Source organism: Oncorhynchus kisutch, linkage group LG17 (genome assembly GCF_002021735.2).
Source record: "Oncorhynchus kisutch isolate 150728-3 linkage group LG17, Okis_V2, whole genome shotgun sequence".
NCBI classification, from domain to species: domain Eukaryota; kingdom Metazoa; phylum Chordata; class Actinopteri; order Salmoniformes; family Salmonidae; genus Oncorhynchus; species Oncorhynchus kisutch.
Window position 1 is genome coordinate 49,268,149 of NC_034190.2, and position 26,478 is coordinate 49,294,626.

General features: G+C 43.3%; 1 protein-coding gene across 2 annotated transcripts; it reads right to left on the minus strand.

The window, feature by feature from the left end:
- Positions 1 to 430: 430 nt before the first annotated feature.
- On the minus strand, positions 431 to 26,162 carry kif5aa (kinesin family member 5A, a). 2 transcript variants are annotated; one of them, XM_020506023.2, is made up of 29 exons: positions 25,550 to 26,162; positions 19,704 to 19,791; positions 19,345 to 19,418; positions 18,944 to 19,048; positions 16,576 to 16,624; positions 16,439 to 16,494; positions 16,184 to 16,271; positions 15,304 to 15,428; positions 14,959 to 15,063; positions 14,341 to 14,489; positions 13,166 to 13,314; positions 12,663 to 12,847; positions 12,071 to 12,139; positions 7,105 to 7,311; positions 6,707 to 6,853; positions 6,404 to 6,592; positions 5,854 to 5,971; positions 5,700 to 5,761; positions 5,475 to 5,605; positions 5,247 to 5,348; positions 5,073 to 5,133; positions 4,839 to 4,910; positions 4,607 to 4,711; positions 3,391 to 3,607; positions 3,065 to 3,230; positions 2,871 to 2,953; positions 2,658 to 2,685; positions 2,418 to 2,503; positions 431 to 2,289 (listed from the first exon to the last, which is right to left on the minus strand). In XM_020506023.2, the coding sequence occupies exons 1-28, from the start codon at positions 25,676 to 25,678 to the stop codon at positions 2,425 to 2,427; spliced, it is 3,138 nt and encodes a 1,045-aa protein (XP_020361612.1). In that variant the 5' UTR covers positions 25,679 to 26,162; the 3' UTR covers positions 431 to 2,289; positions 2,418 to 2,424. The 2 variants fall into 2 exon arrangements, with proteins under 2 accessions (XP_020361612.1, XP_020361614.1); XM_020506025.2 differs by having other exon boundaries at positions 5,496 to 5,605; positions 25,550 to 26,161.
- Between the last annotated feature and the right edge of the window lie 316 nt (positions 26,163 to 26,478).

Sequence of the window (26,478 nt, forward strand, 5' to 3'; positions counted from 1 at the left end):
TTGGTTTTTGCTCTGACATGCAGTGAACTGTGGAACCTTATAAAGACAGGTGTATGCATTTCCAAATCAGGTCCATTCAATTGAATTTACCACAGGTGGATTCAAGTTATAGAAACATCTCAAGGATGCTCAATTGAAACAGGACGCACCTGAGTTCCATTTCAAGTCTCATAGCAAAGGGTCTGAATACTTATGTAAATAAGATATTTATGTATTATATTTTTAATACATTTGCCCCAAAAAAGTGTGTAGATTGATGAGGGAAAAAAATGTATTTAATCATTTCAGAATAAGGCTGTAACGTAACAAAATATGGAATACTTTCTTAATGCACTGTACACTCATACTATATGCCCAGCACATATTGTGGACTCACTCAGTAACCATTCGGACAGTCTTCACTCACACAATACATTTCAAAACACAATGATTCTTTGGACATGATTGTCTTTAATAACTTATTTCGGTAAGGGTTTATTTCTGCCAACTACAACACAATGATTCACATATTTTAATGAGTATATACAGAAATATGCATGTCGCACGATGAATCACATAACGAGCATATAGGCCTACAGAAATGAATACATACAGTACACATTATGGTTCCCTAACAAAGTAATATTAAGTGGCTAATTTTCTTTCATTTAATCACATACTGATATGCTGTTATACTTACAAGTTGAACAATATTATCACATATGCTAAAGTCAGACAGTGACACACTATTGTACTATAGACTGTAGTACAATTTCTCAAAAATGTTACACCCAAAAACGACCTCAAACGGGAATCAAAACAGTCATCGGGGGGGGGCAAGTCTGGTTCGAAATCATTCAGTCTTTCATGTATCCAAGTGGAGGAGGTTATGAGTCTTCGATCACATAGCAATTTTGTGGTTAAAAAGACCAGACATAGGTGGCCCCACTACACACTGTTATCAATCAGAGATCCTGAGATGCTGTAGGTTCCAGTCATATTGTTGATATTGGTAGACCGACATGTGGGTCAAAAGGTCTGTTAGATAGACCTGAAGTCAACACTGTACAGTCAAGACTATAGTCAGTGTACCAACTCTATACAGTGCAATACTTGTCAAAAGACCAACACAGCTCCAGCAACCGCTGGTTCTCTCTGTCCCGATTGGCTGATCAGGATTCTGACTGAGAAAACACAGCAGAGCACTGGAGAGTTACGTAAAGCTGATATTACTAACATGCCACGTTTACTATAAAATGAAAGTCTTTCAAGCCCATTTCTGGTGGCAGCTCAGTTGGGAGAAGTTTGAAAACACATTCGGATGGTGTTTCGTGGTACATTGAATAACTTCACTTTTGAAATTTTTATAGAGGTTGAGAAATGTTTGGTGTGATTTTGTTCCCTGTAACAGAACATAGAGAGAACAGCTTGTCAAAATGCATTTTTTGAGGAGCAGGTAGAAGGGCCCCTATTTTAAAATAGAGACTATCTGATCAATAACCTCATGCTTTACTTCACGAAGAGGAATCTTTGTATAAACAAACGAGTTCACTGGACAACATAACAGCTCGCTTCACTGCCTACAATCTACTAATATAACAACATATTGGAATCAGTTTTGGAAATGACGCCAAAAGTTGTATCAGTAGAGCTAGAGGTAGGAAATACACAGATACTTCTATATGTACACACATGGCTGGGTGTTATGATCATGTGAAATCAGCTGTTGTTGTTTATTATTAAGGCTGGGTTAGACTCTAAAGGCCATAGAGCACGGCTGAGTTACACATGCCTCAGTACTGTCTAGACAATGACATCATACAGCGAGTACAAAAGCATCATAAACTCTGCATGACATCTGTAGCGGTTTATCCCAGTTCATAGAAAAATTGAGTAACGCTGTCATGAAACATGCACAGATTCAGGTTGGCTAATTGGCTAGCTGGGCAACATGCAGAGTGAGATCCTTTGTTCGTAAGCTGACAAGACGTCTTATAGGAGCGATGCCAGGGCATGGCTATGACGACGCTCTAGGTCAGCATGACGATGCCACTGTCGAGTAAAGTGGGACAGTACATACACAGACACAGTGCTGGTCAATACCCATACAGGAGTATACACTACTATGCGTTCTAATCACAGGAGCGTATGAGTGGGTGGTCACCATTGGGAGCATGGGGCTGAGCTATACAGTAAGACTTGGGCTACAGGGGGGGGGGCATCATTGGCCACGTACGGGTGCAGGGGGAGGGACGCTAGACGGCTGCATGCAAATATACGGGAGAGGTACTGAACACAGTGTTCGGCCATCTGTGGAAAGAAAAGGAAATCGATCGTTAGGAGACAAGTTGCAAACAGGGGAGAGTAATTCATCCCTTCGGCATGTGTACTGATGACATCATTTGCGGCGAGTTAATGTGTGCATGCGTGTTAGTTACCATGTCATTAACTTGCAGCGGTCTCCTGCTGAATGATGTAGAGTCTGCCTGGGTCGTCCACCTTACTGCCACAGTGCACATCACTCCTACACACACACACACACACACACACGATTCAATACTGTAGTGTGGGAGAAGCAGCAGTTGTAGTAGTACTAATAGAGTAACAAAAGCTAGAAGTAGCAATTAGTCTCATTGTAATACTTATACAATATACAGGTGAGGCGCCGATATGCTTACCTGTTGTCATTGACGTCTACGGTGTTTCCTGTTCATGAATATAACAGAGAAGAGTGAGCATTAGTGTGTATAAAAACTAAAAACACTTTCTTTCCTGACAATCAATAACCTAATTACAAGCTGTTAGCTAGTGTAACATATAATGTACAGTAAAACAAAAACAGACCTGGTGGCGTGGGTGATTGTTTAAACTGTAATGGCTCTGGGACTCACCGTTATCCCTGTCTATGTTGAGTGGGTAGGACTCCAGCATGTCTGCGGGATTGACTGCTCTGTAGCCCAGCGCCGTGGACACTCTGCTCAACACAGACAACAGGACACAGTCACACCGAAGTCTAATAACACACCAATACAAGTCAACTATTCCAAGCTAAAGGAACTTAACACGAGCGTGAGATGGGACTCACGTGTTGGTTGGTACGGAGCTGATCTGAGAGATAGGTGCCGTGGTCTGTTCTGTGATGGAGCTCTGGAACAGGGCATTACTGTAGGTGTTGGCCGGCTCACTGGCACGCGTGTAGAACGGGTTGGTGGGAGAGCACACCGGCAGCTGCTTCGGCCGCACTGGTTTGGCTGCAGGATGACAGTAATGCTGAGGTCAATCAGTCAATAACTATTCCAAATCATTATTCATTTATTATTCCGTTGATCAATAACTGCCTATGTAGCTCTCCATCCAATAAATAGCGCAGAATCACAGTCAGTAGAGCTATATTTGGAGTGGGTGCGCTACCGATCTGTGCAGCATGGGGGCGCCTCAGAGCGTTCTTGGTCCTCATGGCTTCTTTGATGCGGTCCACTTCCTTCTGGTAACGACGCCTGTCGATCATGGCGCCCTCCTTGGCGTCCCTCAGTGCCGTCTCCAGGGCCTTAACTCTCTCAGCAGTAGACCGAAGACGTTTCTCCAGCTTTGGAAGCTCACAACGCAGATCTGCATTGTCACGAACCAGCTACAGAGAAATACAAAGAGAGAGAGAGAGAGAGAGAGAGAGAGGGAAGGGAGGAGAGAGAGAAGAAAAAAAGAGTGACACAAGGGAAGAGAGATTTATAGCAGGGAATACTGATTGATCAGGGGTGGATAAGGTAAGAGAGGGTGGGTTGAGACTGGGTGACGCCAGTTTGAGGGAGATGAGGGGAGATTGTATGAACAACAGGGAAGGGGAGGAGACTGCACACTGACCTTGACATAAAACGGATGCGTTTCATGACTCATCAAAAGTGACATTTAGCCACACACGCCCGCTTTCTTTCAATATTATTGTGTCCCCTGAGTATCTTGTATCACGGCGGTATTTTGAATGGAAATGTTTCTTCTCTCATAACCCGTAGCATGAAATCATGTAAACATTCAAAGATAAATACACTCTTTCGGTTCATGCCAGACTAAAACAGCTCAGAACCTGTCAAGATAACATGTGATAACGTCTCTGTGAGTACGGCATCACACAAACACACACATTCACATACGGCTCACTCTTTTCCTCTTTCAAACATCTCTGATGTACAACAACAACAAAGACCGCATGCCAAGAAAGAGAGTGTTAAGGAAGCATCGAGCCGTGTGTGTCCCTTATAGAAGCCTTATGCGTAGTGCCAAAAGCAGAGGGACATTTTAGGTAGAAAAATATATATATATACAGAAGAGAAGGGGACACCAAGCTTGCTGGGAGATGGAAGCGAAGGAGAAGCGAGGGCCTTTAACACATCCATGCTCACACACTAAAAAAGCACAAGAACAAGAGGTGAAAAAGAGACAGAGACAAGAGGAGCCAAGGGTAGAGGACTAAGTGTGCGGGGGGGGGGGGGGGGGGGGCGACGGTAGGTCACGATGTAGGACCATGGTGGGTGTTCACGCTCGGGAAGCAGGAGAGAAGTTCCTAGTTGTGACCAGTAAGCTTTTACTTCATCAAAACAAGTCAGAAGACACAACTATCCTGTGAGGCTCTCACCTGTTTGTGAACCTTTGTAAGCTGGTCCAGGTTATTCTCAAGAAAGGAAATCTTCTGTTTCTGGGTGCAAGACCCCCCACTGTCATCAGGCTCCATTTCGGAACTCTGTGGACGAAAGAAAAGAATTGGAACAGAGAGAAATAACGAGAGATGAAAGGGGGGTGGGGGGCTTTAGTGCCCTGCATAGTGATTAACAGGGGGCATCTTCTGTCTTTCGCCATCTCTAGCTCACTTTTTTAACCCGCGACGTGAGGTCTTGAACGAACAGCTTGCGCAGGTTGTGGAGGGTCTGGAGCTCCCGGGCCTGAAAATAGAGATGGAGAAGAAGAGTAGTCAAAGAGAGGAAAAAGAGGGAGAAAGTGGAGAAAAGAGAGGTAGATGCAGAGAGAAAAGAAAAGAAGCAGATGGGGCGAGAAAAAGAAAGAGAGGAGGGTTCTGAGAGCAATACAGAGAGAGGGCCACTCACGACGGTGTCCTCCAGCCCTTTGAGGTCCTGCTTGGTCTGCTCATGGCGTTCATGCAGGAATCTGACAGGAAGAGAAAACCCATTGACATCAGCAACATCCAAATCAGAATACATTTCTTAACTTTGTGACTACACGTTGTGTCAGTGTGTGTGTGTGTTTGTGTTCAGAATTACGACAGTTCCTCCAGCCGCTCGCTCTTGCTGCTGTCCACGCTCTTCAAACGGTCAAAGTCGGCAAGCACCTGAGCCAACTCAATCTGCAGCTTCTGGTTATGACTGAGAGAGGGAGAGAGGATCATGTTTAATAAGAGAGAGAGAGAGAGACAAATATATATATATATTTTTTTTTACAGTGATATTTAATTTTTATCTCATCAACGGCACATAAACTGAGAGGGTTACAGTAGTCTTGATGACACTGACTCAGTGAGGTCATCGATGATCCTCTGCTTCTCGTTGATCTCATCCCGCAGACGGGCCATCTGCCTTTGCTGGAGACCACGGTGAGAGTCCCCCTGCTGCCGAGGAACCTTCTGAACCACCATAAGGAAAATAACAATGTCAGATTCCTTTCATTTTTGCTCGTTAACAGGTGAAACAATTAGCATTATTGGAGTCAATGTTTACCTTGACGTTACCCTCCTCGGTCTCACCCTTCTCTCCATCCTTCTCCTCCAGCAGAGAGTTATCTGTGACACACAGAGAGAGAGATGTGTAAGGTCTGGTTTCCCCACCCGGGGCCTGTAGCCTGGCTGATGTGAGGGTGGATGGTGTGTGTTACCCGGGTGCTGCAGCTTGGCCAGCTCCTCGCTGAGGGAGTCGTGGCTCTCCTCCAGCATCCTCTTCTTCTGCTCAACACTCTGCATGTACTCCGTCAGAGAGCGGATCTTCGTTTCATGCTGCGAACGGCCCGCACAGAGTCACTTGGCGCACAAGCACGCTCCCATCGGCACAGCTCATAAAATGTCTACACGTTTTGTCAACGACGTGACGGAAGAATGCATTCATTGTGTGCGGCGGTAAAGTGCGTCTTATGTGTGGATCAGAGGAGGCTGGTGGGGAGGGGCTGTAGGAGGACGGGCTTCATTGTAAATGGCTGGAATGGAATCAATGGTTTCCACATGTTTGATACAGTTCCATTGATTCCATTCCAGCCATTTACAATGAAGCCCGTCCTCCTACAGCTCCTCCCACCAGCCTCTTCTGGTGTACATGGTGTCAACATACCATATGTATTTATATACATGTGCTGTGTAGAGTATAGTCATTCGAACTGGTTGTGATGTCTGCGTTTGCGTACACTGAGGTGCCCAGTAGAGCTGGAGGCTGACCTGTGAGATGAGGAGCTGGCAGGAGGAGAGCTCGCGGCCCGTCTCCTCCATCTTGCGATGACACTCCAGCTGCAGGTTCTCCAGCTGGCGACAGCGCTTCACCATGGACTTGACCTCCGACTTGATCTTGCTGATGTAGAGACGGGCCACCGTGAACTCCTCCTCGATCGCCCCGCTGATCTCCACCGGCTGCAGCAGAGCGAGAGAGAGAGAGATTAGAGAAGGATGGGGGAGAGAGGGATTGAAAGAAAGGCTCACAGGGTGGTGGCTCCAGAGGGGCAGTAGGAGATGGAAATAACTCACCAGCTTGATCTCCCCGTTGCCCACGATGGTGCTGAACTCACTGAGGTCCCTCATCAGGCCGTTGAGGACGTCGGCGATGCGCTTCCTCTGCTGACCACTCACTTCCTGCATGTGGGATAGCTCCGCCTCCAACTCCATCAGATTGGCCTGCACAGCAGACAAGAGAGTTGGACAAGATGATTGAACAGGGGGCAGAAAGAAATACAATAGATAGGCTACAGATTCACTTGTGCAAAAATCGAATCAAAATGATGCCGCCACGTCGGCAGAGCTCTGGTCATTTCAAGTGGAGCAATGAATCCATAAAGCCCACAGACTTCATACAACACTTCATAGAAAAGCATTGTAGACTTTATGTCCATTCTATGCCTTGTATTTCTATGCCCTGCTGAACCCACCATCTTCTGGGCCAACTGGTCGGCCAGCAGCTGGTTCTGCAGGCCTTTCTCCTCCACCTCCAGGCTCTTCTGGTCGTAGTTGATGGCCAACTCCTCAAGTGCCTGCAGCACCTCCTTCACCTCTGTCTTGGCACAGTTGCTCTCCACCTGCAGGCGGCCCAGCTCCGCCTGCACCTTGTCCCCATCCCCACGGGACGACGCCAGCAGCTAGAAGACAGAGAGAGAGAGAGAGAGAGACGATCACGTGAACACAGCCTCACAAACATGATCATACATAGGAACACTGTACACATACTCAGACAACACACAATATTCGTAATATTCATATTTTACACAGTACAACCAGACACAAGACACACACAGATGGCCTGGATTTAGAATTGGCATTTGAGTCATCCCCTGCTGTTGCTATGACAACTGTTCACAATTGAAAGATATCTGCTGCCTCACTGAAAGGGTAGGAAATGTATCAGATTATTAACTATATTTAGAGTAGATATATTGAGGATTCCAGGTTATTTGTTTGCTTGGTTATAATTCTACAACATCTTCTGTATAGGCCTACTGTACATCCCCATAAGATGTCACCTCTACCATAAGGTGACCAGATTTCTGAAATTAAAACCGGGGACATTTCCAGTTCGGTGGTCATTTTATCATTCAAATATCCAATGTTATTATCTATGACATTTTTTAAAAGAGGGACAATTCCGGTTTCAAGTATTTAGTCTAACAGGCACAGTGATAGAAAAAAACAACTACACACTACAGATAAGACAGAACTGTCCAATCTGAACAGCCATTCAGTGGTCCTGGTGGCCTGGGTAGAATAAGAGTAGAAGAGAACATGAGCAAAATTGAGAGAAGAAAAAAAAACAGACAATAGTATATGTGAGATACTTAACATAATAAATAAATAAGATGATGATGAGATTGGTAACTACATAATATACTTATACCAACCTAATCTGTATATTTCTTAGAAGAATGTATCTCCTTCAGGATTGCTATGTCTTCGGCCAGCTTCTCCATGAACTCCTGGCAGAGGAGGTTGAAGTTTGTCTTCACAATAAGCATGGCCTTGATGGTAGGAACAGTGAACCTATTTCTTGCTGCTGTCCATAGATCATTCATTTAGGAGAACACTCTCTCGACTGGTGCATTACTTCCAGGTAAGCACATGACAACAGACGCTAATCTAGCCACGTTAGTGTTCTCTTTGAAGTGGGTAACCCTTTAGGAACTCTTGCAATCCAGTATCCTCATCACACAATGCATCCTCATTGATGGCCACAATGGGGCATTTTTTCCTGCAGTATGCCTGCTGCCTTCTGGATCTCTTCACGCTGAGGTTGCCTTTGTAAAAAGGAGACAATGTAAATATTTTAGATTATCTGTGTGCTTTCACCATGCTTGCAAGTAGTTCACAGCCGTAGTGAAGAATGATTGGGATGTTTTGAGAAAGCTATCTTTAAACATGGCTCCATTGTCCTCCAGCTCTCTCAGAAGTCCTCTGAACAAAACTGGAATGAAGTTGTCATCACGTCTTGCAGTCAATTTTGCCTCAATGTTTCTCAGAATTGCAGCGGACTCCACAGCACAGTGGTCCTGGCCTTGAAGCATCTTGATCGTGCCACCGAATACGGTCAGGTTTCCATGGACAAAGGCCAGCCAAAGTTCAGTCAGTGGATCTTCGAACATTGTTCGCAGGACAACAGGGCATTTGTCTTCAGAAAGGAAAAAAGGATTACAATGGCACATACATTTTCAGCGCTCTTTCTAGAGCAGGGAGCATGGACAGCCAGTGAACATTTCTGTGTCCTAAAAAAAACCTCTTCAGTCTTTCTACTCCAACGGTGAAAATGTCCAAATATCTTTGTGAGCAGGTACTCAACATCAAGGGGAATCATATCCAAAGCTGTTCTGGCCGTGTTATGAATGATGTGGGCAGGACAACCTAAGCTAATCACCTCCCACTGCAGTGCATTTTTAACTTTGGTATGGACATTGACCCTCCCCAGCTGGTATTTGTGTTGTCGGCAGAGAATGCCACGACTTTGTTTTCCAGGTGACATTTTTTTAATGACCTCCAGGACCTCAGCTGCAATTTCCTCTGCTGTTTCTCCTTTCAATTCGACAAAACCAAGCAGGTTTGTTTCCACAGATGTGTTGCCATCATATATCTTACAATATCTGACTAGTATTGGCAGCAGCTTTTACATGTCCATGATTGGACGCATCAATGTACAGGGACACAAATTCAACCTGGTCTAGGTCCTGTGTTACCAAAGTAGTTGCCCATGGTGCTAACGCGCTACTTACTATTGCTTCACATTTTGTCCTAGCACATGTAAACTTCGGCTCATAAAGCTTTCGTGTCAGTTGTGCTTGTGCAGCCCAGAGATCTGTAACTATGATTGTGTCACATAGTATGGTATGTAAAGACATCCCTCCTGCACAGCTAAATCATATTCTTCTTGGGAAAGGCGCTACCTTCTTGAAGAATGTGGTGACAGAGGGCATACCAACACGGCCAATCAGAGAAGCTTTATGCTTTTTCGTCTGTTGATGTTCTACCACTGCCGCTCGTCCCCCACTGCCAATTGAAAAAGAGGAATTACAAAGGGTGCAGTAAAACCATTCTATTGTCTTGACCTGAGCGTATAAATGGACATTGTCTCATGTCATTGTGTCACTCTTAACTTTTTCTACCTTTCCACCTCACTCTTCCACACTCTCCTCGCTTCACTCCCTTCATCTTTCCTTCTCCTTCTCCAATCTGTAATAATAAATAGCACACTATTAGATAAACTACTTTGGTTAACAGATTCCCATTGCTTGCCTCACTTTTGTATTTTATCTCAAAAACATTGTTTGGAATAATAAATTGGCAGTCTCTGTAATCATATCTTTACCTTTCCTCCTCTTATCTCCTTCACTCTTCTTCCTATCCAGTCTTCCTCCTCTCCTTCCTCTCCACTCTCTAACAGTAAATATTATGCGAATGTTATCCATGAAAATGTCAAAATATATACTTATTATAATGCCAAACCATTAAAACTGTAATCTACAAATAAATATTATCATAATTAATTGTGCATTCATTTAATATAATCATATTTTCAAAATAGCCTGTCCACTGCATGTTTACATGTGAACGTTTTTTAACCTAGCTACCATGCCAGTAGCTAGCTAACCTAACTAGATAACTGAGTCGACATAGCTCATGTTAGCTAGCATAACCTATTTAAAACCTAATAAAGCAGATCATCTATCTATATAATACATTGTGACATTATAACATCATTAGCTAGTATCTCAAATTATTTTAACTTACCTGGCTTGAAAAGACGTTTGTGGTGATGTTGTGGATTCACTTGACACTTGCTAAGCTTCTGGTGGAGTTTTCCACAGAAGTTTTCTCTAAAACTAGCTCGAGCAAGTAGTTTAGTAGAAGAAGAGTGAATGAAGATTATATAGTGAGCAGCCCCCTCTGCTGGACAAAATAAGCACAACGCGATTTGAGAGATCAACCGGCAGACTCTGCTGTCCAGTCTTTCTTGCCACGTAAAATATTATTTCACTTTGCAGTCTGTTTTTAACGCAGAGTTAAAAACGGGAACATTGCCGGGGACAGGCCACCAAAAACGGGGACTGCCCCCGGAAAACGGGGATATAACCCAAGTTTTAGCATGGACACTTCCATTGAGTGCTTCCACCATTTTAAAGAGGTCAACAGGGTGGGGATTCCTATGGGTTGGGAGAGATCAGCCAATGATCAGAGCATTGTCTTCATCTTGAAATTGGGTGCTATGGTCTGTAAATGGCTTTAAGCTTTATCACTGCCATCCAGTGGTCACAATAAATGAATGACACACATTAGATCTGGTTCAGGACTCTAGTGCTGCAGGTGGCAGTACATCACCAATATTGGCTGTACACTTTTTTCAAACACTTTAAAATGGAGATAGCCTCAATGGGTTTTGACTAGATGTTATACAGCTACGGTCAGAAGTGAGTTTTTCGTAGCTGGTTAGGAGAACTTATGTAGCAGGTTAGGAGAATTAGGTTAAGGTTAGGAAAAAGGTTAGATTTAGGGTTAGCCGCGTTGAGAACCAGGCTTCCCTAATCGGAAAGCTTGGTGAAGCCTGGTGAGATCAATGGCTCAAAGGAGTGGAAAACCCCAGTGTAAATCAGTGACGTTTTCGCAGACACTTCAAACCAATCAAACGCCTGGCTTGGGCAGAGCTCCAAAGGCGCTCAGCAGAGTCGTACCGTAGGAGCGGCAGTGCGTGACGATGGCCAGGAAATCGCAGATGAAAAACCCTATAATTTTTGTGGCGAACCCTACGACTCTAACAGGAAACAAACACAACCTTTTGACAGGTTAATCGTCTTTATTGCAACAGGACAACACACTGGCGGTCGGAAAACAGTGACGAACATAACACTCCTTCTACGGGCATGTGTGAGGAGGGTAAATTTAACATCCAATAAAAATGCAACCGTTGGAAGCCGGTGGACCATTGTAGCCGTTTCGACCTAACATAGAATTCTCCAGACCTCAAGGAGGTGTGACAACAAGGTTTTCGAAGGTACGTCTACACACTTGGCGAAAATCCCCACATTTTCGCTGAACGTGCAACTTTTGACGTCACTTTGACATAAGCTGTATGCCATCTACCCATGACGGCCTAAATGGCGCTGCCCGTGCTACAATGGCAGATACACAAAGGTGAGACCTCCTATGCCTCTACCACTACTCCCCCTAGTGCCCATTAACACAAAGAGCACTATATACTACGATAGCATTATACCAGCACGTATAGATTCAGGATCATCAAGATTTGTATCCCAATAAAAAGCGGACATATTTGTTAATAAGACCGTTGCATGAACGAGAGATGCCTAGACAGAGATACATACAGAGAGGGAAACCGAGTGTGTGTCCAGAGTGTGTCCTCACCTCATCCTGATCCAGCATCTGCTCCTTCAGTTTCTCAACCAACTGGCACTGCAGGTTGATCTCATCATCCTGTGGAGAAACACACACTTTGGTCACTTGGTCTGCTAGTGGAAATATGGACGTGTTGATTCCAATGCACAGTTGTGTCAAGTCGGCTGGATGTCCTTTGGGTGGTGGACCATTCTTGATACAAACGGGAAACTGTTGAGCGTGAAAAACACAGCCGAGTTGAAGCTCTTGACACAACCGGTGCGCCTGGCACCTACCGCCATACCCTGTTCAAAGGCACTTAAATATTTTGTCTTGCCCATTCACCCTCTGAATGGCACACATACACAACCCATGTCTCAATCGTCTCAAGTCCTTCTTTAACCGGTCTCCTCTCCTTCATCTACACTGATGGAAGTAGATTTAACAAGTGACATCAATAAGGGATCCTAGCTTTCCCCTGGATTCACCTGGTCAGTCTATGTCACGGAAAGAGCAGGTGTTCTTAACGTTTTGTAACACTCAGGGTATGTAAATACCCTTCAGTGTGTGTGTGTGTGTGTGCGTATGGCGTGGTGTATGGTGTGTTTCAACAGGCCCTGACCTTGTCGTCCAGCTGCTTGTAGAGCTTGCGGATCTCCTCCTCGTACTTCTGACGCTCCTCCTCGGAGATGCGCACCACGATGGAGGAGGTGTCGTTGTCCAGGATCATCACGGGGCTCCGCTCCTCCACCGACTCCAGACGCACCACGTCCGCAGTGGTCCTCTCCGTCTCAGGAACGTTCTCCCCTAGAGGAGCATGAGGAGCAGACGCGTCAGCAGTCCACATCAGCTCTTTAAGAGAATTGGCTTCCGATTCATCGGTCTAGCTTTTTCCAGGAAATGAAATGTCCGTGTGCCTTGCTCCCAACCTCAAGCAGAGTTCAAGGGAACATCAAGAATATGCATGACAAGCATGTCCTTTTTAAAGTATGTTAAGAGCATAAATTCAATCAACATTTAGGGAGAAGAAAAAAAACGATTATTAACAATAAAACAAAGTAATAGACTAGGAATCCTCAACCATGATAAATGCTCTCCAGCTCTGTGTTTTACAGTACGTCTCACCGTTCCTCCAGCGGTTGAGCTCAGCCTCCAGCCTCTGAACCGTTTCCTTCATGGTTTTGTTCTTCTCCTTCTCCTTCTCGTACTTCCTCTTCCACTGATCAGCCGTCAGCTCCAGATTGACGGAGGCCGTGTTCCTGATGGTCTTAGCGCTGGAGGGCAGGGGGAACGTTAATGACATGAATGACATGTTGAAGCGGTGGCTTCGACGGCTTCTATTCATCGCACCAGTAATATCTGCATATTCAACAGCTTATACTCAGCATACCAGTAATATCTGCATATTCAACAGCTTATACTCATCATACCAGTAATATCTGCATATTCAACAGCTTATACTCATCATACCAGTAATATCTGCATATTCAACAGCTTATACTCATCATACCAGTAATATCTGCATATTCAACAGCTTATACTCATCGCACCAGTAATATCTGCATATTCAACAGCTTATACTCATCATACCAGTAATATCTGCATATTCAACAGCTTATACTCATCATACCAGTCATATCTGCATATTCAACAGCTTATACTCATCATACCAGTAATATCTGCATATTCAACAGCTTATACTCATCATACCAGTAATATCTGCATATTCAACAGCTTATACTCATCGCACCAGTAATATCTGCATATTCAACAGCTTATACTCATCATACCAGTAATATCGGCATATTCAACAGATTATACTCATCATACCAGTAATATCTGCATATTCAACAGCTAATACTCATCATACCAGTAATATCTGCATATTCAACAGCTTATACTCATCATACCAATAATATCTGCATATTCAACAGCTTATACTCATCATACCAGTAATATCTGCATATTCAACAGCTTATACTCATCATACCAGTAATATCTGCATATTCAACAGCTTATACTCATCATACCAGTAATATCTGCATATTCAACTGCTTATACTCATCATACCAGTAATATCTGCATATTCAACAGCTTATACTCATCATACCAGTAATTGGCATATTCAACAGCTTATACTCATCATACCAGTAATATCTGCATATTCAACAGCTTATACTCATCATACCAGTAATATCTGCATATTCAACAGCTTATACTCAGCTGACACAGCTGACACTGCTGACATGGTACATTGTCAATGCAGGGAGAAGACAAGATGGGGGCAAAGTGTTTGTTACCGTTGTCCAAACATCAGGGTGGACTTGGTCTCAGCGTCGTTGAAGCTGGACGGAGAGCAGCAGATGAACATGGTGGTCCTACAGTTACCACCCAGAGAGTCCTGCAGGATACGGGTCATCTTGCTGTCACGGTACGGCACGTGGGTTTTCTAGCAAACAAAACAGAGTAAGAAGGGACGAAGTGAGTAAGTGCACTCTTTCGAATAAAAGAAAAAGGGTTCCTAAGGGTTCTTCGGCTGTCCCCATAGGAGAACCCTTTTTGGTTCCAGGTCTCCCAAGTCACCCTCTGTTCAAAGGGTTATACATGGAACCCAAAAAGGTTCTATCTGGAACGAAAAGGGATCTACCTGGAACCAAAAAGGGTTCTGCAAAGGGTTCTCCTATGGGGACGGCAAAATAACCATTTTTTTCAGTTGACGGCAGAGTAAGGCCAGGAGAAGGTAGGCATTGATAGGTATGTGTGGTGAGTTGGCATTGACCAGGCTTCAGATGGGTTTTGGCATGGATGGCAGGGAGATGATTGTACAGTGAGTTGGTACTGGTGGATGTGTGCAGGGGCTGGATCGACATTAGGGTGACAGGTGTATAAGGTAGACGGCTTCACTGTCCTGGACTCACCGTCCCTTCAGCCAGTGCAGAGATTACGTTGCCCAGGGCTGACAGAGACTTGTTGATGTTTTTGGCCTCATCAAGAACGGCACCCGCAGCGCCCGTTTTGCTGACCTGAGAGAGAGAGAGAAAGGGAGTGGGGGCAGAGAGAGAGAGAGAGAGAGAGAGAGAGAGAGAGAGAGACTTAATTACTTACTGTGACTCAATGACCTTTGGAAAGGTCAAAAACCCCAGTGTTACTGTGCTTATAATGTCAGCTCTGTCACAATGGCATATGCAGAGTAGACCGACCCATAGCCTCTCTCACCTCAGCCCAGCTAGATAAACCAGACAGACAAGGATGTGAAGACTTACCTTCTCACTACCAGCCAAGTCCACCAGATAGAGTTTCCCACACAGCTTCTGCTCCGTCTCCACGTGCTCCTGCTTGATGTTGATCAGGAAGATGCTGTGACTGCGAGAGCTGTGCTCATTCATGTCTACGAGGCGGGAGAACAACACGGAGGCGAATGAGCATCTTCATGTCAATATGCACAACATCTAATCTAGTGTTTACAGAGATGGTTTTACATGTGGATTGTTTAATGAATGCTTTTCTGGTGAATTTCACTGATATAAGATTGAAATGATCGGTATGTTTTTATTTTTTATTTTATTTAACCTTTATTTAACCAGGCAAGTCAGTTAAGAACAAATTCTTATTTTCAACGACGGCCTAGGAACAGTGGGTTAACTGCCTGTTCAGGGGCAGAACGACAGATTTGTACCTTGTCAGCTCGGGGATTCGAACTTGCAACTTTTCGGTTACTAGTCCAACCACTAGGCTACCCTGCCGCCCCTACCAAACCCTTTTCAGGACAAAACTCATATCTGAATCCTTCTCCTGATGCGACCTACAGTCCCCCAGAATAAAGGCTTGTGTTACTTATCTGTTCCTATCTTATTGCACCCACTATTTTACAGTGAGAGTATTACACCAGCCAGCAGACACCCAGGTGGACCATTGCAATTGTGAACGTCCTTCAAATAGAGATGCTGCTTGTAAGCAGGATACGTGTGAGAAGAAGTCCCGTTATATATGCCATATAACGAGCCACACGACCCAACTGTCGTGAGACACTTGATGAACCATGCAACTCTCCTGCTAGCAGAAAGAGGGCGCTGGATTCACTACTAAGAGACAGGTGGGGAAGAAACGGAACGGACTAGCGGCGAGAACGCTCTGAAGGCTTACTGGTGACGGCAACATGGCGGTTGTTCTTCCCCTCGTCAATGACATCCATGACCTCGTCGGGGCTGGACACAAAGCGCTCGGTGCAGCCCTGCATTACAGGGAAGGGGGGGAGGAGGGGGGTGACAGCGGAGTGCGGTGATAAAAAGGGTTAATAATGAATATGCATACTTAATACTTAATAATGAATAATGAATATGCACCGTTAGGAACGGACGTAGGTGTAGCTACTGACAAGTGGGCATCGTCAGAACCCACCTTCACATATGGGATCTTGTTCTTATCCTCATGAACAGCCAGGTTAGTCTTGGTCACTAAAAGGTACAGGGAACAACCGTTAGGATGGACCATTTTTTTTTGAGAAGATTTGCCTAAATAAAGAACTGTGCACAAACCATCCAGCAGATCCCGAATTTTGTCCATATAGACTTCAAAATATGAAACCTAAGTGCAGGAAAAGGGAAAGAGAAGAAGAACCTCAATCAAGGCATCCATACCGTGGCTCCATGTAAGAGCACCAAGTCATTGCGGTATACAAACTGATGATTACTCTTACACTCTTAGGGAAAAAAGGTACTATCTAGGACCTAAAAGGGTTCTTCAGCTGTCCCCATAGGAGAACCCTTTTGAAGAATCCTTTTTGGTCCCCGGTTACAACCTTTTTGGTTCCAGGTAGAACCATTTGGCATCCCACGAGCCCACTGTGGAAAGGGTTCTACATGGAATCCAAAAAGGGTTCTACCTAGGTTTGTGGCGGTCATGACGTTAATGAACATAAACAGGTTTAGCATCTCCAGGCCTCCACACCTAGAGGCCTTAAGAAAATGTACATTTAAAAATGGCTAATAAATCAATTGAACGTACACCACCAAAATAAATCCATTGTTTATTTTCGGCAGGTCTAAAGAAACATTAGGATATGAAGAGAATGTATTTCAGAAGAACAGAATATGAGTCGGCCTACTGTATGTTATCCGGCTATGCGCCGTGCCATAGGCTGTAGGCTTGTTCATTTAGCAGACAAGATATGCTTATAAGTCCGGTGTCATTATTTTACATTGTATGATTTTACAGTAAAGAAGAATATAATTGAACTTAGCTGAATAAAATATACATTTTATATTTCCCATTCCGTAGCGAGTGTGCATAAGAAGTGGCTATGTTGAGCGTAAAAATGATCATTTCAAACAGGTCCTATACGTTTAGAATTTTTTGGGCAACTTTAGTTGTGAATGATGCAAACCTTAGAATCAGAACATATCAGAACATATATGGGCTGCATGATGCGACTGTAGGCCATTGATGATTTGAGAAAGTCGCTAAAAAAGCTTGCGCTCTGTTCCTTGCCTCAGGTTGCACAAGCTGTTCTCTCATCAAGTGATACTATTTTCACCCATCTGACTATTCTCAATTTAATCTTGTCTTCACTAATATGTCAAATTTGTTTCGATTTTCAATGGCCCAATATCAAATGGATCGGGGAAAAAAGACGTCATCTGTATGCACTCTAATAGCAAATGGAGCCCACATTTGTGCAGGTTCGTTTTTGACTCATGCCGGGTAAGCTACTCCGGTTATTTCACTTCAGCATGACAGGTGATATTCCGCCCAAACTCTGTATGCCATGGGCTCTCCAACCCTGTTCCTGCAGCTACCCAGTGATTAATTTGGGAAACTAAGTGAAATCTGTCCTGGAAAATCGATAGCAAAATGTTTTCACAACTAAACATGTTTAATTAATCTGTTGACACCTCCTCTCTCTGCATGCTTGAGAAAGTAATGAAGGAGAGAGGGGAGGAGATGGAAACGCACGGTGGTGAGATATTCTATAGCTAACGGTAGCCTAATGTGACACCCTATTACTACGCTATTCAAAAACAAATACAAATTCACTATAATTGTAGGATTCGTCTGTAAGCCGCACTGCACAATCAATGAACCAACAGCATCGCCTAGGCCTGTGGCCTACGTTCTCTCCTAGACGGGATAGAAAGTTTGGAGTGTGGCATCATGTAACCAGTCCATCTAGTATGCATAATAATACAGTCCACACTCAAAGGCGATTACCAGAATTTGTTACATTTTGGAATATAGGCTAGATCAAAGACATCCGTTTTGACTTAAATCTTAAATCAGTTTTTGTGTATGTTTTTCTGCCATTCATAATATGTGGTAGGCTATGTACAGTATAACAGCACAATCCTTCTTTTTTTTCCGAGGTTGGGCTCGTATGCATATGGTCTAATGTTGTGTATGGGTGTTATTGAATTAATCAAAGTGCGGTCCATTTCGTTGTTAGGCTTTGAAACAACACCCACAACGACCATGTGTTCCACATCTTTCTTCAAATTGATTAATCACAGTGGAGTGAGTTTTAAAAGCACATACTTGCTTTGATGATAAGTGTTTAAGGAAATGTTTTATTGCATTTGCATTGATGTCAGAGTGGTTAGAGGGACAATAGAACCCTGAGTACCAGGCCTTTAGCGACCTGACGGTTGCTAGCGAGTTTGGGTCCTACCAATGTCCAGAGTGCATAAAAGGAGATTACTGTGACCATGGTCACATGGAATCTTACTGGTATGATAGTAATATGGTCACCGCAACAGCCGTAGTTCTAACTGCAATAATGGTGCTCCTATGGGGTGCTCCTAAGGGGACAGCCGAAGAACCCTTTTGGAACCCTTTTTTCTAAGATTGTAAGGGATTCACAAAAAACTAATCATCCTATATATGGATGAGGAGATGGAGATGAATCCAAACCTTGATGTGGAACTCCAGGTTCTCGTCCATGCCAAAGATATGGTTGAAGATGTCCTCTGCAATCCTGGGGATGATGCCCATCTGATTTGGGTCATGCAGCTTCCCCTATAAAGACATACTGTACAGTCAGTCTCTGGAGTTTGAGAGGTTAATACCTGTTATACGTATATTGTATGAATATTAAAATCCTCATATAATTACTAGCAGTATTTTTCCAATACCATGTACTAGATGGGGTGCAAATGCCCCCAAAGCAACATCCGGGGTATTACATTTAGATTGAAACCAAACGGGAGCCAAATTTATGCTGATTTATAGAGTTATTTCATAATGGGAGATCATCACTTTTTCAGAAGTATTTGAAAATACTGTATTATGCATATCATTGACTCCAACTGTACCTCCATGGTGTGAGTCTTGCCGGAGGCGGTCTGTCCATATGCGAAAATAGTGCCATTGTATCCACCCAGCACATCTATATAAACAGAGGGAAACCAAGATCATTTGAGGAAATGACAGAAATGAAAACAAATGTCTTCAGGCCTTCAAATAAGAAAGACACCAATAACCTATAAATAAATATGAAATATGAACACAGTTATGGGAAACAAAGGCCGCAAATAGGCTACTAACGTGTGACGTCGCCGACTGATTTAATCAATTGATGAGTCAGAACCTCACATTGACTTCTCTTTTGTCTCTCTAATACACCTCCACGGACTGTGTGTGGATGTTCATTCTGCCAGTATTTTTTCCTTACCCTTGACAATCTGTTTAGCACAGGTATTGTAGACCTGCTCCTGAGTGGTGTTGGTGGGGAAAACCCGGTCGAACACGTACGACCGCCCCTGGGAGACACAAAGAGATTAGGTCAGTTTTGTAAACCAAATACTGTAGCTATTATTTGGAATGCACAGACCAAGATAAACCATGGTATAGACATACTGAAGTGGAAAATAACGAGGGACATTTTCTTGTCTCTAATTGTCTTTCCAACTAGCATTGTTATTTCATTTATATATCCCAAACAAACCATGGAAATGCAATCCAGTTTGATCTTGGTTCCTTGTTTATGGATAGTAATAGATGATTTATGTATGTCGATCACTGAATAAATTAACGGGACAGACGGAAAAAATACGCTCAGGCACAATAAGGACAAAAATCCAAAACTGTAGCAAAAATAATCCTGTGACCTAGGATACAGAGTGTAGGTAATACTGTTTAATCTGTCCAGTGCTTACACAGTCACTATGAATGATCATTGACGATGATGAAACAGACTATATGGAGGAGGTCCGAGAACTGGCAGTGTGGTGCCATGACAACAACCTCTCCCTCAAAGTCAGCAAGACAAAGGAGCAGATCGTGGACAACAGGAAACGGAGGGCCGAGCACGCCCCCATCCACACCGACGGCGGCCTGTAGTGGAGGAGGTCAAGGGAGCTTCAAGTTTCCTCGATGTCCACATCACTAAGGATCTATCATGGTCCACAAACACCAACACAATCGTGAAGAGGGCACGACAACGCCTCTGCCCCCTCAGAAGGCTGAAAAGACTTGGCATGGGCCCTCAGATCCTCAAAATGTTATACAGCTGCACCATTGAGAGCATCTTCACAGGCTGCATCACTGCTTGATATGGCAACTGCTTGGCAACCAGTACATCATTGGTGCCGAGCTCCCTGCCACTCAGGACCTCTATACCAGGCGGTGTCAGAGGAAGGTCCTAAAAGTTGTGAAAGACTCCAGCCAACCAAGACTGTTCTCTCTGCTACCACACGGCAAGCGGCAGCAGAACCAACAGGACCCTGAACGTCTTCCACCACCAAGCCATAAGATTGCTAAATAGCTAGCTACATAGTTAACCAAATAGCTACCCAAACAATCTGCATTGACCCTTTTTTGCACAAACTACATATTTAACCAAACAGCTACCCGGACTATATGCATTGACCCTTTTTGCACTAACGTATCACATACGCTGCTGCTACTCTTTACTATCTGTCACTTCATTCCTAGTTATATGTACAGTGCCTTCAGGAAGTATTCAGACCCCTTGATTTTTTCCACATTTTGTTACTGTCACGAATATTACCGAAGGTGGCTCCCCTTCTTGTTCGAGTGGCGCTCGGTGGTGGTCGTCGCCGGTCTACTAGCTGCCACCGATCCTTTGTTCCGTGTTCATTTGGTTTTGTCTAATTGTTTGCACCTGTTCATTGTTTGGTTGTTAGATTGGTGTTATTTAAGTTCGTTTAGCCCGCTTCTGTTTGTGCTGGCTTGTTCTTCTGTATTTTGTGAGAGGTGTTAGTGTTTTGTTGGGTTTTCTCGCTGTCCTGTTATTTACCATAAGGGTACTATTTATTTTAATAGTTACGCCTGTGTTGGGTAATACTATTTTGTTATTTTTATTTTGGACATTAAAGCGTGTTTTTTCCCGCATCCTTTGCACTCTGCGCCTGACTCCACACCCATTCACTCATTGAGCGTTACAGTTACGTTACAGCCTTATTCTAAACTGGATTAAAAAAACATGAAAAATCCCCAGAAATCTACACACAATGCCCAACAATGACAATGCGAAAATAGTATTTATTTTTTTGCAAATGTATCAAAAATAAAATACAGAAATACCTTATTTACATAAGTATTCAGACTATTTGCTATGAGATTCGAAATTGAGCTCAGGTGGACTAGCTCAGGTGCATCCTGTTACCATTGATCCATTGAGTCCACCTGTGGTAAATTCAATTGATTGGAGATGATTTGGAAAGGCACACACCTGTCTATATAAAGTCGCACAGTTAACAGTGCATGTCAAAGCAAAAACCAAGCCATGAGGTCGAAGAAATTGTCCGCAGAGCTCCGAGAGAATTGTGTCGAGTCACAGATCTGGGGAAGAGTACCAAAAAATGTCTGCAGCATTGAAGGTCTCCAAGAACCCAGTGGACTCCATCATTCTTAAATGGAAGAAGTTTGGCCGCAATCGAGGGAGAACGGCCTTGCTCATGGAGATGACCAAGAACCCGATGGTCACTCTGACAGAGCTCCAGAATTCCTCTGTGGAGATGAAAGAACCTTCCAGAAGGACAACCATCTCTGCAGCACTCCACCAATCAGGCCTTTGTGGTAGAGTGGCGAGGTGGAAGCCACTCCTCAGTAAAAGGCACATGACAGCCCTCTTGGAGTTTGCCGAAAGGCACCTAAAGGACTCTCAGACCATGAGAAACAAGATTCTCTGGTCTGATAAAACCAAGTGTCATGTATGGAGGAAACCTGGTACCAACCATACGGTGAAACATGGTGGTGGCAGCATCATGCGGCAGGGACTGGGAGACTACTCAGGATCAAGGGAAAGATGAACAGAGCAAAGTACAGAGAGATCATTGATGAAAACCTGCTCCAGAGCACTCAGGACCTCAGACTGGGGCGAAGGTTCACCTTCAAACCGGACAATGACCCTAAGCACACAGCCAAGACAACGCAGGAGTTGCTTCGGGACAAGTCTCTGAATGTCCTTGAGTGGCCAAGCCAGAGCCCGGACTTGAACCCGATCAAACATCTCTAGAGAGACCTGAAAATAGCTGTGCAGCAACGCTTCCCATCCAACCTGACAGAGCTTGAGAGGATCTGCAGAGAAGAATGTGAGAAACTCCCCAAATACAGGTGTGCCAAGCTTGTAGCATCATACCCAAGAAGACTCGAGGCTGTAATCGTTGCCAAAGGTGCTTCAACAAAGTACTGAGTAAAGGGTCTGAATACTTATGGAAATGTGATAATTCCGTTTGAAAAAATTTGCAAACATTTCTAAAAAACAGTTTTTGCTTTGTTATTATGGGGAATTGTGTGTAGATCTATGAGAGAAAAAAACGATGTAATCCATTTTAGAATAAGCATGTAACGTATCAAAATGTGGAAATATTCAAGGGGTCTGAATACTTTCCAAGTGCACTCTACATACCGTGCCTTCAGAAAGTACTCATACCGCTTGACTTATTCCACATTTTGTTGTGTTACAACTTGAATTAAAAATGGATTAAATTGATTTGTTTTCTCATCAATATACATCCAATATCCTATAATTACAAAGTTAAAACATATTTTTTGAAATGTTTGCATATTTATTGAAAAATAAATACAGACATATCTTTGAGTCAATACTTTGTAGATGCACCTTTGGCAGTCTTTCTGGGTAAGTCTCTAGGAGTTTTCCACACCTGGATCGTACAATATTTGCCCATTACTATTTTTTTAATTATTCAAGCTCTGTCCAATTGGTTGTTGATCGTTGCTAGACAACCATTTTCAAGTCTTGCCTAGATTTTCAAATAGATTTAAGTCAAAACTGTAACCCGGACACTTGGGAAGATTCACTGTCTTCTTCGTAAGCAACTCCAGTTTATATGTGGCCTTGTGTTTTAGGTTATTGTACTGCTGAAAGGAATTCATCTCCCAGTGTCTGGTGGAATCAGACTGAACAAGGTTTTCCTCTAGCATTTTGCCTGAGCTTAGATGCATTCTGTTTATTTTTTATCCTGAAAAATGTCCCAGTCCTTAACAATTACAAGCATACCTATAACATAATGCAACCACCAATATGCTTGAAAATACAGAGTGTTGTACTTAGTAATGTATTGTATTGTATTTGCCCCAAACATGACACTTTGTAATCAGGACAAAAAGTGAATTGCTTGCTCCATTTTTTGCAGTATTACTTTGGTGCCTTGTTGCAAACAGGATGCATGTTTTGGAATATTTTTATTCTGTACAAGCTTCCTTTTCACTCTGTCAATTAAGTTAGTATTGTGGCGTAACTACAATGTTGATCCATCCTCTGTTTTCTCCTATCAAAGCCAATTAACTCTGTAACTGTTTTAGTCACCATTGGCCTCATGTTGAAATCCCTGAGCGGTTTCCTTCCTCTACGGCAACTGAGTTAGGAAGGAAGGACGCATGTATCTTTGTATTGGCTGGGTGTATTAATAACTTCTCCATGCTCAACGGGATTTTCAATGTCTGTTTTTTTTTTTATTGTTACCCATCTACCAACATTTGCCCTTCTTTGCGATGCATTGGAAAACCTCCCTGGTCTTTGTGGTTGAATCTGTGTTTGAAATTCACTGCTCGACTGAGGGACCTTACAGATAATGTGTGGGCTACAGAGATGAGGTATTCAAAAATCAGGTTAAAAATCAGGTTAAACCCTATTATTGCACAGAGTGAGACAATGCAACTTAATATGAGACTTGCTAAGCTAATCTTTACCCCTGAATGTATTTAGGCTTGCCAAAGGGGTTACGTTTTTATTAATTAGAAAAACCTAATTCCACTTTGACATTATGGGATACTGTGTGTAGGTCATTGAGAAAAACAACACCTACATTTAATCCATTTTAAATTCAGGCTGTAACACACCAAAATGTGGAAAAAGTTAAGGGGTGTGGATACTTTCTGAAGGCACGGTATCTACTTCAATAACCTCGTACCCCTGCACATCGACTCGGTACTGGTACCCCTTGTAACATAGCCACGTTATTGTTACCCATTGCGAATCTATTATTACGTTCGACTTTTCTGAAGCAGATGACACGTGGCCAAGAGTTTGACATGGCTGGTCTTGAAATGGGGAAATCATTTAGAATGTATTGTTACAGTTAAAGGATGACTGTTTACGTGTCCATTGTTCAACAGGCCTTCATTGAATATCACCCCCCCCCCTTTAGAAAAACCGAACAAAAGTAGCCTGAAGCTGACCCATTCACATCACGAGCAATGCAGACGCATCGTCACGAACATAAAATCACTGTCCAGAGTGAGGCAGTCAGTCTGGCACAGAGGTAGAGTGAGTCGGTTCTCAACAGGAGAATAATTATTGATCCTCTCCTCCATAAGCAGTTAGAGAACAGATTCTTGGCCCGCTGTAAAGAATTATGACTGAGGAGAAGGTCAGCCAAAGGTGTGTCCCTTAACGTCCTCAGTTAAACTCTAAATAAATCCACTCTCTCATTCCACTCGGTCCTGGCCCTGAGGAACCCAACAGTACTAGTAGGCCTGTCTGAGGAGGGAATGATTAAGCTATGTGGCGTACAATATGTATGTGGCATTTATTACATAGGCCTAATGCAATCCCTGCCTATACATTTAAAGTACCATTGCCAATACATATACGAACCAAATCATTACAATGAGAAAAACAACAGCATATGGTTGCTAAAATAACATTCGAGCAATATTAGCTATTGGCAGGCTATGTAGACTATCCATATAGGCGGCGGCCTGTAGTAAATATCTTGAGCCCATTTCCATTGAAAGGGGTTCATTTCTGTTATCAACAACCTAAGCAAGTACAAGGTTAATGTAAATTGGTAGGTTATTGGATATGAGGCCTGATATGTTGCCGCAGTAAATAAAACATGTAGGCCTATACACTGGGTGGAAATCAGAGCCGACTGCACTGAATGCTCAACTGATGCCTACGCAGTTTACAGAAATTATTACAGTCAGGTAGCCTAATTTTAATCACAAATTATTGCTATTGGCAGTCTAAACGAAAACAGAAAAAGTGAATAATGTATTAATGACCATATCATAAACAAAGTGCCTTACCCCAACGCTGACACTGTCATCTCCCAGAAATGTAGGAATAAATTGATCCCCACGCAGAATCTCCGATTGATTCAGAGGGCGAAAGCGACACAACACCTTGATATTACATTCGGAGGTTGCATCCGCCATTGCGCAAATTCAATTGACGGGGTTGGAATAAAATAGTCGAGAATCACAATTTGCAGGCCCAGTCGACTGTAAAATAAGTAATGACAGACCCGCTTGGATGCTACAAGATACGTCCTTAATTCTTATGTCTTCAAGGTTGAAAAAATACTGCAGCCCAGAGGTAAAGCTTGACAGTTAACTACGGAGGAATTACAATTTAAGAGACCAAAAAAAAGATGCTTCGAGCATGTCGCAGCAAAAAAAAATGCCTATGCATATAAACTCTAGTTAAAATCGCAGTGGGTTACATCATTGTAAGAATATACTATAACGTCGAATTCATCCTCTGGCCAAATCTTTAAAGATGGACGTAGTTCTCGGTTGTTTTTCTTAGATGTTTTCGTTGTTAGATGATGGCACCACTCGGTCGGGCCTGTTGAAGGTGAGGCAGACTGAGGTATCGCCGATTTTGCGCTGGGACTCACTGTGTAGAGCGTAGGGCGTGGTCTGTCGCTTCCCCGATGGTACCCGCCTCAGCATCCACGTTATCCAGACACCGGATGTAGCCTATCAGCATCACCACCACGTTCTTCGCATAGGCCTATAACGTCTTATGGATGAAAGGTTTAATTGTTTATGTTTTTTATTAAAAGCTATGAATAATGTTCCCTAAATCGCACAATTTCATTGCCGTTAACGTGTTTACCCCCAATTGCACGCATGAATGAAATGTAAGCCCTAAAATCGACTTAATTTATTTTCTATCCCCCATGAAGTCTTACTGGAATGTAAGCTCATCACATCACCGATGGGAAGCAATT